The 15,190-nt window shown below is 52.9% G+C and overlaps 1 protein-coding gene across 1 annotated transcript in view; it reads left to right on the plus strand.

Annotated features, from left to right (window-relative positions):
* HMCN2 (hemicentin 2) overlaps positions 1-15,190 on the plus strand; it is a 121,969-nt gene that overhangs the window by 80,710 nt on the left and 26,069 nt on the right. The window contains exons 52-68 of the mRNA XM_073314813.2: positions 187-300; positions 2,212-2,354; positions 3,095-3,245; positions 3,763-3,981; positions 4,834-4,947; positions 5,816-6,003; positions 6,167-6,263; positions 7,670-7,831; positions 8,437-8,550; positions 9,352-9,554; positions 9,647-9,728; positions 11,383-11,514; positions 12,486-12,629; positions 12,783-12,942; positions 13,808-13,932; positions 14,037-14,220; positions 14,605-14,702. Of these exons, the coding sequence (XP_073170914.2) occupies positions 187-300; positions 2,212-2,354; positions 3,095-3,245; positions 3,763-3,981; positions 4,834-4,947; positions 5,816-6,003; positions 6,167-6,263; positions 7,670-7,831; positions 8,437-8,550; positions 9,352-9,554; positions 9,647-9,728; positions 11,383-11,514; positions 12,486-12,629; positions 12,783-12,942; positions 13,808-13,932; positions 14,037-14,220; positions 14,605-14,702 (2,430 nt within the window). The remainder of the gene's footprint in view (positions 1-186; positions 301-2,211; positions 2,355-3,094; positions 3,246-3,762; positions 3,982-4,833; positions 4,948-5,815; positions 6,004-6,166; positions 6,264-7,669; positions 7,832-8,436; positions 8,551-9,351; positions 9,555-9,646; positions 9,729-11,382; positions 11,515-12,485; positions 12,630-12,782; positions 12,943-13,807; positions 13,933-14,036; positions 14,221-14,604; positions 14,703-15,190) is intronic.

Consider the following 15,190-nt stretch of genomic DNA (forward strand, 5'->3'; position numbering starts at 1 on the left):
GAAGGTGCTTTGCTGTGTGTGGACAGGCAGCCACAATTTCTGGGGAATATCTGCTTTTTCATACCCTGCACTGTGTTGTGTTATAACCAGGAATTGTTAGTTGGGATGATTCACCTGCTTATTTCTTAACTAAGTGACTAAGGGCTGCCATAGGCTCCATCATGGAGAGTCCTTTTCCCTGACCAGGTGGCCGGGGGCTTCAGATTCTGAATGCCCAGGAAGAGGATGCTGGCAGGTACACCTGCATCGTCACCAATGAGCTCGGGGAGGCTGTGAAGAGCTATGAAGTGAGGGTCCTTGGTATGTACGAAGCCCCTCTCTAAGGCGCTTTGCCAAGGCCCCATGTTTCCGTTATTACAGCCGACTTCTGCTCAGACCTGTCTCATGGCTGCTTCTTTTCCTTCTGTGCCTGACGGAGCCGTGGTTTTTATGATATGAACATTTTGGCCCAAGAAGAGATCCTGCCCTAGAGGCCCTTTGCCCAAGCTCTCTGTGTGTCCTTCTCCTGCCGCTCTTGGGGGTATGTCCTACCTGAGCTGAATCAGCTGAGAGAGGGCTGTTTATGTCCAGGAGCAACACCCACCCTTCCCTCCTGGTCACTCCCTTTGTCTCCTGCTCCCACTCAAGGTATCGGCCACCCGGTGTGCTGCAGCAGGCCCTATCTCAGCTCATGTTAAACATCTGCCTTCCAATCCCTTCTGAAGAGCCTTCCCTCCTGGCAGCGGAGCTGTGGATTTGTTTTGCGCTGACTTGTATGTACTTTGCCTTGTGCTCCTTGAGTCACAGTTCTCCCTGGCACTCTTCACTGGCTGGCTGTTGCTGTGCACACCTACAGCACAGGAATGTGCCTGTCAAGCTGTCGAGAGTAGCTCACAAACATGAGTACCAACTCAGGGCAGACTGTTGCAAGACAGGGCACAAACCACAGACCGGTTGTGTGTTCTATAATTAATTTTCACCAACCAAGCATCAAATGTAAATTCCTCAAGCACTAAAACAGCCTAACCATGGAGTCACAGACAGTCTCCTTGGGTACTTTGATTTATCTTGTCACCTAGGCAAGCTTCCCTTTGTGATAGACTAAAAATCACAACAATTCCCAGTCCCAAGGACCCGTTGCTTACCCCAGGTTGAGTGCACCCTAGATCTCCTGCCAAAGACAATGCTTGTAGTCAATCCTATAATAAACTAACTAAAGGTTTATTAACTAGGAAAAAGAAATGAGCTATTTACAAGGTTAAAGCAGGTAAATATAAACCCACAAATCAGTTAGTCTTAGAAGCTGCTGTAATGTGCAAGCTCTATATGTCCTTTAGGGCTAACCCAAGCAAGGTTTCAGAGTAACAGCCATGTTAGTCTGTCTTTGCAAAAAGAAAAGGAGTACTTGTGGCACCTTAGAGACTAACCAATTATTTGAGCATGAGCTTTCGTGAGCTACAGCTCACTTCATCGGATGCATACCGTGCATCCGATGAAGTGAGCTGTAGCTCACGAAAGCTCATGCTCAAATAATTGGTTAGTCTCTAAGGTGCCACAAGTACTCCTTTTCTTTTAACCCAAGCAAGAGATCCCCGGCTGTTTAGCTTATGCTTAGAAGTCTTGCCCTCTCCCTGAAGTCCAAGCAGCATAGGGATAACAATTTCTTCTTGACAGGGATTTGTATTCCCTTCCCCCCAGAGCTCAAGCGGATGGGATGAGTGTTTTGTCTCCTCTTCATGGGTGTGGGGGGAACAATCAACAAAGTCTTTTATCCCCTGATGTTTCACAATGGCTTGTCTGGTGTCTATGGACCTTCTTTTGTTGGAGAGGAGATGACAGCTCTTCTGGTAACTAGTGTTTCACACTGGGTGATGTTTCTCTTCTGACTGGGGGTGGGGGGAGAAAGGGGGGTTACCGTTTTAGAGCAAACACTTCTATAGTCACAGAGTAAACATGTACTTAGAACAAGGGGTACAGATGTTCTAAGTCAGATTAATACACGCAGCATCCTACAAGCATTTCATGAAATCTGAACGGACATTCTCATAACGCTCATATCTATTTAAACAATACTAGCATCCATTTGTCAGTGCTCAGTGAAGCCTAGGGGCCTCGGTGTTAGCTGTCAGCTGATGTCCCAGCATCGCATTGCCCATGTGGCTAGACCAAAGGGCAGGTGTGGTGGGAGATGGTTCTCTGGTCCTGATTGTATTCATGTGTCGTGGCTCCTAGTTCCTCCTTGGATTGCCAAAGATCATGCTTCGGGGGAATTTGCCATGAAGGAGGTGAAAACCAAGGTCAACAGCACCCTGACGCTGGAGTGCGAGTCCTGGGCTGTGCCCAAGCCGACCATACAGTGGTACAAGGATGGGCAGGTGAGGTTGCTAAAGAAAAGGCAGGAGGCCACCAATGTCGCTAGTGAAAACTAATAACCATTTCTAATGGGCCTGGAGCCTTCCAAAGGCAGAGCCAAGGGGAGGGGACCAATGGGCTTCAGTGGGCCAGGATCAATGGGTCTGCAGTGGGGAAGGCTGGAGAGTTCCCCTGTAGTCTGTCATGACGGGCCGTTTTCATCCTGGGCAGCTATTCTCATTTGTTCAGGCTTCTGGAGTCCAAAGGAGACGGCAGACGTGTGACAACCTGGCCAGCCCCTGTTCGAGCAGGGAGCTGCACAGCAGTTGGGCACGGTCAGTTGCCTAATGATGCCTAGAAATACAACCGAAAAAGCCCCCTTATTGGTCCCGGAGGGGGTGTGCTCTCCAGGTCTGCCTCCCAGTGATTTCTGCCATGAGGGCAGGCAGGGAAGGGTAATTCTTTACTCTGTGTTCTGTTTTCATTTAGATTCATGATCTTTACACTGATTCTCATGAAATAATGTGCTTGTTTAAGGCAATGAAACCCTCTGATGATTAATAGCCAGGTATCTATTGGTGAATGAAGAGCAGTTTCCAACTGACTGGACAGGGAAGGCACCGTTTGTAAGGCTTGGGGTCTGGATTCTGTATTTTCCTGTGGCTGTTTTCAAGGCTTTGATCCTGGCATTTAATCGCCATGAAAAAGGTTTAACTCTGCCTTCTCCTCCCCCACATCCTTGTTCTGGGTATCTCCTCGCCAGCTCTTGGGGAGTGACGGTCATCTCCAGGTTCTCAGCGAGGGGCAACTTCTTCAGATCAGACCTGCCCGTGTCTCGGATTCGGGGCACTACACCTGCATTGCCACCAACCCAGTGGGCGAAGACGATAAGGACTTCAGCGTGCATATTCAAGGCGAGTCTCTCTCACGGGGTCTCGGGTCGCAAAGCTGCAAATGAGAGTCTGGGAACCGAAGGCATAAGGGGGCTAAGCCCCTAGAATGCAGGAAGTGGAGCGCTAGAAGAGGGGGACGGGGAATGGTCACTGTGGAAGGGTTGTATTTCACCCACAATGCAGTGAGATTCCATGTTCAAGTGGAGCCCAAAGGGCCCAAGTAGCCAGGTTCATTTGGGGCCAGATTCTGACTTCTGTTGGGAGAGGCACAAAGGGAGCGGAAATGGGTTGAGAATCCCAGGCAACAAGCAGCTCCTACCTCTTCCCCATGTGCAGCCACCCACACAGCAGTGTGGCAGGAGGGGACGTGTCCAGAGAGTGCTTTTCAGGGAACTGGGCGAGGAATGCTTCCCACGGCTAAGCTGTCAGTTTGGCTAATCCCTCCTCCTTGGAGCCGCTTGCCCCTGCTGGCTGCCCACACACTCTGTTGGGTCTTGTCCCCAGCGTGGGTTGATTGCTGATGCTTGCTTTCTTTCAGTGCCCCCGCTGTTCCAGAGACAGGGAAATCCCAGCACAGACTTCCAGCTCCACTACCAAGAGGAAGACCAGGACGGAAAGGTGACAGAGCACCTGGCGGTGACAGTCAACAGCCCAGCTTCCCTGTACTGTGACACGAATGCCATCCCGCCCCCGAAGCTCACCTGGTACAAGGATGGAGAGCCCCTCCCCACTGCGGAGGGGGTTTTAGTATTGCTAGGTAACAAGCTTATCGATGCAAACTGCAGTGTGGTCAGATAACTCCAAAAGCTTCATTTAGCTATTCGACAACTGCTGCGCATTCCAGGTGGAGAGCACCTGCCAGGCTCCCGGGCAGGCCAGGCCTGGCCAGCTAGAATATGTCAGATGTGCCCAGGTGATACACATCTGCTGTGCTAACGGACATTCCAGGTATGGGAGCGCACCGCCCTGGCTGCCAGATGTTTCAGGTGTGCTCAGCTAAAATACTCCAATGTCAGTGTTGCCAGATCTTCCCGCGTGCCCAGGTGATGTACGTCTGCTGTACTATGGGACGTGCCAGGTGCACTGGGGGGATGCCCCTGCTGTGCTGCTGGATGTGCTGAACGGCGCACACCTGCTGTGGTGCCAGATGTTCAGGAAGCCTCCTACGGCTCTGTTAATGTCCCGGAAATGTACGGTGCAGGGACAAGCAATGGAAATGTGACTGTCTCCCCAGTGGGGATCTCTCTGGCCATCTGCCTGCCCTGCTTCCTATCTCGCTGTGTTGCCCTTTTTAAGTGGCTGCCTCCTCCTCCCTCGTTACGGCACCCTTCTGAGTGCTCCAAAGGGGACGGATACATGAGGGTGCCCCTAGCAGGTTCTAATGCCCTTGGGCCCAGACCCGTTAGCTTTGTCAGAGAGGATGTTGGGGGAGGGCACGGCACATTCCACTGCCAGAATGAGTTGTGGCGTAGGCAGCCTTGAGAGCATGTCTATCGCTGACCCCACCCCGCACGCAAAGCAGCTCCCAGCTCTAGTTCTCTCGCTAGTAGGACAGTGGTTTCCTAGGAGCCATTCCTGTCCCACTCTCTAACTCTCTGTTGCCTGGCAGGGGGAGGAATCCTGCAGATCCCTGTGGTCAGAGCTAACGATGCGGGGAGGTACACGTGCCAGGCAGCCAATGAGGCAGGAGAGGACTGGCTGCACTACGAGCTACTGGTGCTGTGTGAGTATCCAGGGGAAGACGCCATGGGGCCAAGGGGACGTAAAAGTGACAGGTCGTCGCTTCTGGGTCCTGGCAGAAAACCGGAGCCATCTTGAGGAGCTGCCTTCCTCCCCCCGGTCTTCATGGTCCTCCCTGCAGCTGGGCTGAGCTGAGCTGTCAAGGCAACTCCCTTCAGGAGCTGGCAAGCCCTTGTGGGTGGCATCCGTGACGTTGTATTCTTTGGTGTGTGGACGGCTAAATCTGGCCCCATCCCCAAGCTCTTGATACTCGGGTTCTCTCTGAAGAGCATCAGTCTGGGTCATCGGCTCAGTTGTCCGCAGAAGGGAGGTGACCTGATGTGAGTGCCATTGGCTGGCTCAGAGATCGCTCCCTGGGACTCCTCCCAAGGGAGGGGAGAGGCCGGTGGGGAGCACATAATAAATAATCATTTGTATTGCTAGGGTCTGGACAGACCTAAAACAGAGACGTTCCCTGCATGCGAGAGTAGCCTTCAGCTCTTGTCACACTTGCATATCTGAGACAGTGGTGCCTACTAGCTAGAGCAGGGTATTGGGAGCCAGGACTCCTGGGTTCATTTCCCAGCTCTGAAGCTAACTCACAGTGGCACCGTGTTGTCCCTGACAACAGAGAGGGGAGGAGACTGAACTGCAGAAGCTTAGGATAACAGCAAGGAGCAAAGTGAGATAAGATCATGGGAAGTGAGGGGGAGAGTAGGGGAACAAAGGGGCACTGAAGGATGAAGGCTATTGAGACCCTGCCCTGGTGCTCCATCCCCTTGAGAGGAAGGCCTGGGTCAGACTTCTCCTCCCTATCTAGGAGGGCTGAGAGATGAGCAGCCCATAACTGACCGGTTCTCTCCTGTCCCCAGCTGCCCCCGTTATCCAGGGGAACATGGAGGAGTTGGTAGAAGAGGTGACAGTGATTGCAAACAGCACAGCCCACATGAAGTGTGATGTCACTGGGCACCCAGCGCCTGCAATTACCTGGCTCTACAATGACTTGCCCTTCGCCACCAGCCCCCGGCACCAGGTCCTGGAGGACAGCAGGCTCCTGCAGGTCGGTGTCGTACCCAGCAGGCTTTGCAGTGGGTGGAAAGTGGCAGAAAACACGCACCGTTGGAGGTGTTAATGCAGCTTCTCTGGCTGCTGCTCTGAATCCGCCGGCCAGTGCCTGTGATGACTCCTAGCCATCTCAGCAGGAATCTGCTTTCCCTTTGCAGGTGGCTTCGGTCCAGGTGACAGACACTGGCAGCTATGTGTGTGTGGCAGAGAATCAGGAGGGCTCTACAGAGAAGCGCTTTGCTCTCATAGTTCTGGGTGAGTAATTCAAGTAGACCCTTCTCTAGATTGGTCCCTTATCCAATTCCTTCTTGGTCAGCCCCTTGGGTCCTCTAATAGTTTATCTACCCAGGCACCAGTCACTCATCGCTCTCTTGATGAGTTTATCCCAAACCTTTTCTTTCTTCATCCATCCCATTTTTCTCCCTTATCTCCGTAGCAAGTGCTTAAAGCACCACACAGGGAGGCAGACTGAAGGATCCTGGAGAATGCCACATGTCAGGCACACGCAGTAGTATTTGAAAGGACTGAGCCTCGATCCTATAGCCTAGGAAAACCTAAGCTAGGAGGACAGCGGTAGCTATGACCAGCAGATATATTTATCGAGATACATTGCAGCACGTTTTCACAAATGGAGGCTCAAAGTCCGTTTGCAAAAAATGTGGGGGCCAAATCGCCCACTTACAGTTGCACACACAAACCGGGTGAAGGCGTGTGCAAATGTCTGGGCAGGTCCCCGGGGAGCCCGTTGAACGTGCGCTGCTGCACCTGCGGGTTTGCTGGTGTGGTTTTTGCAGGCAGGCTTGGACCCCTCTGCTTTTCGAACCCTTGTTCCCTATAGTTCCGGATGGTCTGCGAGCCTTGGGGGCCAGGGCTTGTTTCTTTTCATAAGGTATGTCGACACGGGGCGTGACTGTGGCTTGTGTAGACATGCATGAGTTGCCTTTGGTCTAGCTAGCTCAGGTACCAGAGCAGTGAAGCCGAAGCAGGGCATTCTTCAGCACAGACTCGCCTGCAAGTCCTTACCTAGGATTCCAGGTGGGTTTGTACAACCTGTGCTGAAGTGAACACGGCCACAGCCCCAGTGCTAAAAGTAGCCCAGGTGTATCTACGCGAGCTGCAATCCCACCCCGCGCCTGCAGTGGAGACCTACCCTTAGACTGTGTGTCCGCCGCACCTAACATGCCGAGGCCTGACCCGGTTGGAACCTCTAGGCGCTAGGGTAATCGTAACGACTTCCCATCCATTCAGAATGCAGTTCTGTGCTTGCTTTTCTCCCCGGGCCATGCATCTTCCAAGTCGTGCCACTTTCCAAGCAGTTCCGGTAGCCAGTGTCTTAGACTGAGGATAACGTCCGCACGTAGCATTGGTATTTCACACTGGCTCCTCCTTGGGCAGCTTTTTACTCCTATGTTCGTGGTTCGGTAGCCTGCTGTTTACGCTGAGTGCAATGTCCAGACAGGGCTCCTGTCTCTCTGGCCTTCCACACTCTGCTACCTCCAGGGCTGCTGCTTAATATGTCCAAGCTCCAGTCCTTTCTCCTCCCTTGCTCTTTTTGCTGCTTGTTGCTGTATCTGTGGGGTTGGTTCGCACTCGGCGTCGACAGCACCTGGATAAATGGGGGGAGATTTCTAATCAACACATTTTGATTTTGGGAGGAGCAGTTCCACCAAGGATAGTGGGAGCAAACCCCGAAAGCATCACTGCTGTCGTCGATAGCAGCCTCTCCCTGACATGTCATGTCCAATCACATCCCACTGCCGAGATCACATGGTACAAGGATGGCCAAACCCTGCCGCTCAGCGAGGAGCTTATCCTCATCCCAGGTGTGTATGGCTGTGCAGGTGAAAACCCAGACTGGTTAATAACTTTTAAGTGACTTTCCTACCAGAGCTGGCTGGCTGCTTCCTGATGTGAGGTTACATTTCTTATCGGGCCAGTAACACACTTAATAAACTGATACCTAATACAGAAAGTGTAAGGTTAGAATTTTCAAAGGAGTCTAAGGGGTGTAGACACGCAACTCCTATTGAGATGAATCCCATAGGTTATTTTAAGAATCCCAGCCTGGAGTTGCCAGAGTGGATGATCCCCTCCGTGACACTCTCTGATGGATGAATCCCATAGGTTATGGGAAGGTTATGGGAAGAACATAGGAAAACTCTCATCACTCCCTGTAATCAACATGGAAAAATAACCCTGACCTGGCAGCTGAACTGCTGTTATGATGGTTTAGAGGCTGTATCCTGCAACCTCTCTGTGTCTGGGTCTCCCACTGAGCTCAACGGGGCCATGAGAGAGATTTGCATGACTATCCAGATGCAGTGTAGGGAGCAAGCTGGTGGGTGGATGTGGCCAGGTGCTAACTTGGAGCCATGTGGACAGAGCCGGGCAATGAGCCCCAGCCTTTCCTGGCCTTTCCTTGTTCCAGGTTCTCAGATCCTACAGATCCCGCGAGTGCGGATTTCCACTGGGGGGAAGTACACGTGTGTGGCGCTGAATGCAGCCGGCAGAGATGAGAAGCTGTTTCTTCTCCGTGTTTATGGTGAGCAAAGGCTTCCGAGCCTAGTCTGCCTCATGCACTGTGGGCCAACATCTTCCCCCTCAGCCTTTCTGGTTCCATCAGATCAATGGTACCGAAGCTGCAATTTAGCAGCAGAGCACGTGATGCCACACATGGGCCTTCAGCTCCGGCCCAGGCTCCTGTGGAGACCCATCTGTCTGTGCTTGATGCAGGCCAGCTCTGTTCTAGAAGTAGCCTCTGTTCTGGTGCGGCTCCTGGACAGCACTTCCCCTGGCCAGGCATTCACAAAGTTCTATGATTGCACACACACAGCTACAGCTAGTACCTAGTTCGGAAACTTGGTGCTTTGGCAGCTGCCCGCAATGCTAGGATCTCTAAAAGCAAGTGTGCTTTGGGAGTTATACCTATGCTTGAAAGGAGGCTATATCCCTGTGGGCCAGATTTTCACAGGGCTTGCTTAGTTGCCCTGACAACATTTGTGCATGCAACAGCCTGCAAGGGGTTAAGTGCACAATTTGCACTTGCATGCATTTGTGCAGCTGCCGCCTGCATCTGCCCTCCTTTGGAAAGTTGGCCCTGCACATGTGTTTCATGAATAGCCTCTGTGTGGTATGGGGAGGCATGCACACATGGAAGTGTGTGTCCTAAATATGCATGTGTGGGGAGGGGTGTAGTATCTTTGCATCCACGGTGGTAAGGATAGCTCCTTAGAGATCTTTGAATTTATCTGTGGGCAGGCTGTTCCCCTCTGTAGGAAATATACTGCCCCATCATCCAGCAATACTAGAGTCTCTTGTCTCTCTCTCTCTCTCTCTGGTAAAGTTCCCCCCACCATCACACAGCCCCTTGGAGGCCAGAAGGAGGGCGTGATGGTGCGTGCCGGAGAGACTGCTGTTTTTCAATGTGAGGCTGATGCTCTGCCAGAGCCAGTGGTCACCTGGTACAAGAATGGGCACCAGCTGGCACTAGGGAACGGTGCTCGGACCCTGCTGAGAGGGCAGAGGCTGGAGATTGAAAACGCCCAGGTAAGGTTAGGTCGTACCTAGGGAAACCGTTCCACCTCTTCAGCCTTCCGTGCCCTGTGTGCGAGATTTCGACGACTTCCTCCTTCTTGCAGGTGCCGGATAAAGGGCTCTACAGCTGCAAAGTCACCAATGTGGCTGGGGAGGCAGAACAAACCTTCACGCTCACCGTCCAAGGTAAGAGAAGAGGGTCTAAACCACGTGCCTCCATCCGTTCTCTCCAGATTGTCTGTCTCAGGAGACCTGGGACTGGGGTTGTGAGAGGGTGCAGGTCAGGGCTGAGGTTAATTGGCAGATCTGGAAGTGAGACCAGTAACACCAGGTCTGTCTCCACTGCCCTACTCCCTGCGCACTGAGTAGGGGAAGTTAATCTGCATCGAGCTTTTCGATAGAGGAAAGGTCAGAAGTCGGGCTGGCCATTGCCTGTTTAAACTGCTTTGGACGGAAAGTTGGGTTTTTGACTCAGTGAACATTTGTGTGAAAAGTGTCTGCTTTCTGTGGAGCATTTATATATATGTGGGTCAAAAAACAGAATGTCCCAAAACTATTTGCATGCTGAAATGATGCCGCAGTGCCCCCGGGAGTTGTAGTTCTGGTGCCTCGTGCTTCTCTTCTCTATGGGGCGGGCTCCCCAGCTACACTTTGGGCTTCTCTATGCTGCACTGCAGTGCAGACTGTCAGGGCGTGAATGCCAGAGCACGCCAAAATGTGTCATTCTAATTGCCCTGTGTGGATGCTCCTGGCCCAAACTAAAAGGTACCTTGTTTGCATTAACACAGTCCTCTCTGAAACGGGACTACGCTACTTTGAACTAGGTACCTTTTCATTTGCCCAGCAGCATCCACACGGGGCAGTTAGAACGTAACATTTTGGTGCACTCTGCATTTCGCACCCCTGTAGTCCACACTGAGGTGCAGTGTAGACATAGCCTTCATCTGCCATGATGCACCACCCCCACTCACCAAGATGGGAGGCCACGGGAGATGTAATTCAACCAGAGAACCTGGCTTATGGGGGAGATGGGAAGCAGGAGGCAGCGCAGTGGCCATCCATTTCTGATTTTGATTGTTCTCTGAAACGCAAAGTTTTTTCCAGAGGAAGAATCCCCATTTTTGTGACCAGTTCTAGTTCGATGCTAGTTCAGTGCTGCAGAGCTGTGACCATGGACATGGTTAGTGCTGGGGAGAGGACCGACTGGGGCAGATGGTCCCCTGGGCTCTGCAATCCAGATCTCGATTTCAAACTCCACTCCTAAAACTTGAGGGCTCTCAGCTCTGGGGTTTTAACTTCAGAGGCCAGGCAGCTGAAATGCAGGTCAGGGATGAGTGTGAGCGCAGTCCCCAAGGAGGAGGAGGAGGATGGTAACAGCCCCTCACAGAGCCCAGTGGGGGCTTGGGGCCAGTGTGCAGCTCCAGACACTCCTCTCTCACTGACACCCACTGAAGATGGGAGTCACTTTTTATTTTAGCGTTTTGTGCTGTGCCTGCAAGTACAGCCCCTGCAAGAGGAGTGCTGAGTAGGGAAACAGAATGGGGCAGCACATAGGGGACTCAGGTTCTGTTCCTAGCTCTGCTGCCTTGAGCAGGCTGCTGCCTGACTGTGTGCCTCAGTTTCCCCACCTGTACAATGGGAACAATGGCACTCCCCCTGGCTTTGGGAATTCTGGGTGAAAGCGCTTAGTGGTGTTTACTGTGTGTCTGAGCCGGGGAAAGAGCTGCTCCGTGGCTGTGCTTTATGAATGTGATAGCAGCAAATGCAGAGGGGTCCTGGTGTCCCTCAGCTCCAGCGGCAGTGACTAAGCCTCCCTGTGTGTTCTGCTTCTCTCCCAAAGCCCCCCCGACCATCGAGAATCCACATCAGGAGACGGTCTATGGAGCCGTGGGGAGCCTCCTCATTCTGACCTGCAAGGCGGCCGGTGTTCCCCCTCCTGCCATCAGCTGGCTGAAAGATGGGGCACTGCTGGGTAAGGAGACCGCATCACTGCATCAGCTGGCTTGATGGGCTGCTGGGAGAGCAGGGCTGGGTGTTAGCTGAACATAGCGTACACAGCTAGAGCATCTAGCAGGGAGGGGTGGTTTCTGGGTTTAGAATACAGGACTGCGGATGCAGGGTTCTGGGTTCTGTTCCCAGTTCTCATGTCAACTTGCTTTGTAAGCGGAACTGCTCTGTGCCTCAGTTTCCTTCCTCTAAAGTGGGGATTCCCCACTCACCATGTGTGGGGATGAGGCCTGGGTCATTCATGTGTGTGAAGTGCTTTGAGATCTAAGGCAGTGACAGAAGGGCATATTATAATTCATGAAATAAACACCACGGCGTATGCAAGGCCATCTTTGGGTGGGTTCGTGGTCTTGTGTGCTTTTCATGAACTCTTGTAAAGCCTTGGGGGTCTATTTACGGAGCCAAAATCATGTGAACTCTGGTTCCCTTGTGGTGTTTCAGTTCTGGGGTAGTGGAAATCGCTGGCCGACATGGTATTTAGATCCCTGCAGAATTAAAGTCTCCGGATAATATAAATGCAAGTACCAGGATATCTGGCTTTATTTGGGTTTATCCCAATCCTACTGTGTTCGACTTGAACTGGAAATGTGCAGTATGCAGCCAGGGAAATGCGTGGGCGTCTAAGGAGCCTGATCTTGATTTTGTGTGGTGAAGTTTTCGTGATCCCGATGATACATTGAAGCGGGGTCCTGGTGTTTCATGCCCATGAGCAGAAAGTTCCCAGCGCTGCGTAGGGCAGTGCTGCTGAGTCACCCCAGGAAGAGCAAGAGGAGATTGGGGTCCCTAGGTCCCGCTGGGGGGAATTCCAGTGGGAAAGGTGGGAAGCCTCCTTGCCAGAGGTGGGTTGTGGATGAGCAAGCCCGAGGGAACCTCCTCAGAGGAGAAGCCGAGTTCTCTGTACTGGTTTTGGAACGATGCACTCTCTTTCCCCCTCAGAGAACAGTGTGGAGCAGGGAGTGGTGTCCCGAGGTGGGCAGCTGCAGATCAGCCGCTTGCAGCCTTTTCACGCGGGCCGGTACACCTGCCTGGCACAAAGCCTTGAAGCAGAGGCCCGCAAAGAGTTCGTCGTCTTGGTGCAAGGTGTGTGTGGCATTGCAGCGAGCAGGCTGCCTCTGAAGGGGATGGAGACAGATTGTCGTGGGAGCACTGGGGCCTCTTGAGGATGTGGTTTGCGCTTTAAAGGGGTCAGGTAATTCCTCTGCCCTCCAGTCACATTCTCCTCTCTCCGCTCAGCGGTGCCCAGGATCCTGAGTGCAGGCATCCCCAGTGAGCACAGCGTCCTGGAGGGCACCGGGGTGAAGCTGGAGTGTGAAGCGGAAGGACAGCCGGCTCCAGAAGTCACTTGGTTGAAGGATGGGAGACCACTGGAACTGCATGCTGCCCCTCGCCGCCGGTATGCCTCTTGTTAGGGCTCTGGTGCTGCAGAGGGGCGCCATGGCCCAGTGTGCAGCGGCTCTCAAAAAAGCGAAGAGAATCTTGGGAATAATTATGAAAGGGAGAGATAATATGTCAGGAAATATCGTATTGCCTCTGTATAAATCCAGGGTACGCCCACACCTTGAAGATTGCGTGCAGATCTGGTTGCCCCATCTCAAAAAAGATATATTGGAATTGGAAAAGGTTCAGAAAAGGGCAACAAAAATGACTGGGGTATGGAATGGCTGCCATAAGAGGAGAAATTAATAAGACTGGGACTTTTCAGCTTGGAAAAGAGACGACTAAGGGGGGATATGATAGAGGTCTATAAAATCATGACTGGTATGGAGAAAGTAAATAAGGATGTGTTATTTACTCCTTCTCATAACTCAAGAACTAGAGGTCACCAAATGAAATTAATAGGCAACAGATTTAAAAGAAACAAAAGGAAGTATTTCTTCACACAACACACCATCAACCTGTGGAACTCCTTGCCAGGGGATGTTGTGAAGGCCAAGACTATAACAGGGTTAAAAAGAGAACTAGCTAAGTTCATGGAGGATAGGTCCATCAATGGCTATTAGCCTGGAGGGCAGGGATGCTTTGCGTTGAGTGTAATGCTTGGCTTAGTGCACATAGCTTGAGTGGCTGGTTCTGGCAAGGATGATGCCTGCTACTTAGGGCTCAATGAATTAATCCTTTAGCTCGAGTCGGGGGGGACTTTTGCTTTCGGCACAGAAGGTCACAGGTTCGATACCCAGGCAAGGCCATGGTGTCTGTGTATGTGTGTGGTCCTTGTGGGTTCTGCTGACCTGCTGAGTCTTCTCTCTCTGTGTGTGCAGGCTGTCTCCTGATGGCAGCTCCTTGCTGCTCAAGGGGCTGCGGGTGTCTGACTCGGGGGCATACACCTGCCTGGCTCAAAACAGGGCCGGAGAGGACACCAAGCTACACATGCTGAATGTCCTAGGTGAGTGATGCATGCCGGGTGGTGCAGGGCACAGGTGGGGTTTGCTGCTGGGCAGGGGGCAAAGATTAACCCCCTCAATGTCAACCCCTTCTCCTCCCCCTCAGCTCCCCCTACTATCGAGCAAGGGGCCAACGACTCTGCAGTCATCACCAGCGCCCCCTTGGGGCTGGTTACCATGGAGTGCCAAGCACGGGGCTCCCCTCCCTTACAGATCAGCTGGCTGAGGGACGGACTACCCCTCCCTCTCTCCCACCGGGTGAGGCTGCTTTCCGCAGGACGCACCCTCAGGTAAGAGAGGAGGTTCCCGAGTGCTTTCCACTCTGGCCAAAATCCTCCCCCCGTACTCATGCACTGTTATGCCTGGCTGCCACTGCCCACTCCAGAGGTGGCTGCATTTCAGTGGAGTGTTCAACATCAAGGAGCCTGAGTTTCAGAGGTGCTGAGCACTCACTGCTCCCCCTGGAGATACAGCAGGAGCTGCAGGTTCAGCCCGCTGGGTGCTCTGGAAGGCTGGGTGCTTTGGAAAGGCGGCCGTATGCCATGCGGTGTGCGCTCAGCTGTCCCGTGGCAATGGCACTGCAAGCAGGGGGGAGCAGAAGCCACAAGCTGGCCTTCACGTGCTCTGAATTGATTTATCATCATCTTACCCCACTCCCTACCCCGGGGAGTTAGGATCTCTCCGGTGCAGGACTCGGACACTGGAATCTACACCTGCGTTGCGTCCAGCCGGGCGGGAGTAGCGGAGCGAAGCTTCATCCTGCAGATCCAGGGTAGGAGGGGAATGTCACCTGTGTAACCGAGGGGTCTGCTGAGGAGGGCAGAGCCTGGAGTGTGGGGGGGAAAGGGGCGATTGGGGCTGAGACAAGAAGAAAGCATGGAGAGGGGTTGGGGAAATGCGGGCGGTGGGGAAGGGGTGTATGGGAGAAAGGGGCTGGGAAGTGTGGGGGAGGAGAAACTGGCTAAATGCAGATTTGGGGGATGGGTCACTGGCTAGTTGACTGGAGGGGATCACTGGAGAAGAAATGAGCAAGGGGCAATGCAGGGTGTGATGGGGAATCACCGTGACGCTGATCATGGAGGGAGAGATTGACGGAGATGAGGGGCCCCGTCTGTTACTGTCCAGAGGATGGAGGAGAGGCAGGATGGACAGCAGAAGCAGACCCAAGCCAGGCTGCCAGTGCGTCAGAGGCTGTATGAGGCTGTCTCCGCTCACTGCGAATGGTGCTTTGCAGAGTCACCTTCTGTTCGGCTGCCTTGG

The sequence above is a fragment of the Lepidochelys kempii genome, chromosome 16 (assembly GCF_965140285.1).
Source record: "Lepidochelys kempii isolate rLepKem1 chromosome 16, rLepKem1.hap1, whole genome shotgun sequence".
Classification (NCBI taxonomy): domain Eukaryota; kingdom Metazoa; phylum Chordata; order Testudines; family Cheloniidae; genus Lepidochelys; species Lepidochelys kempii.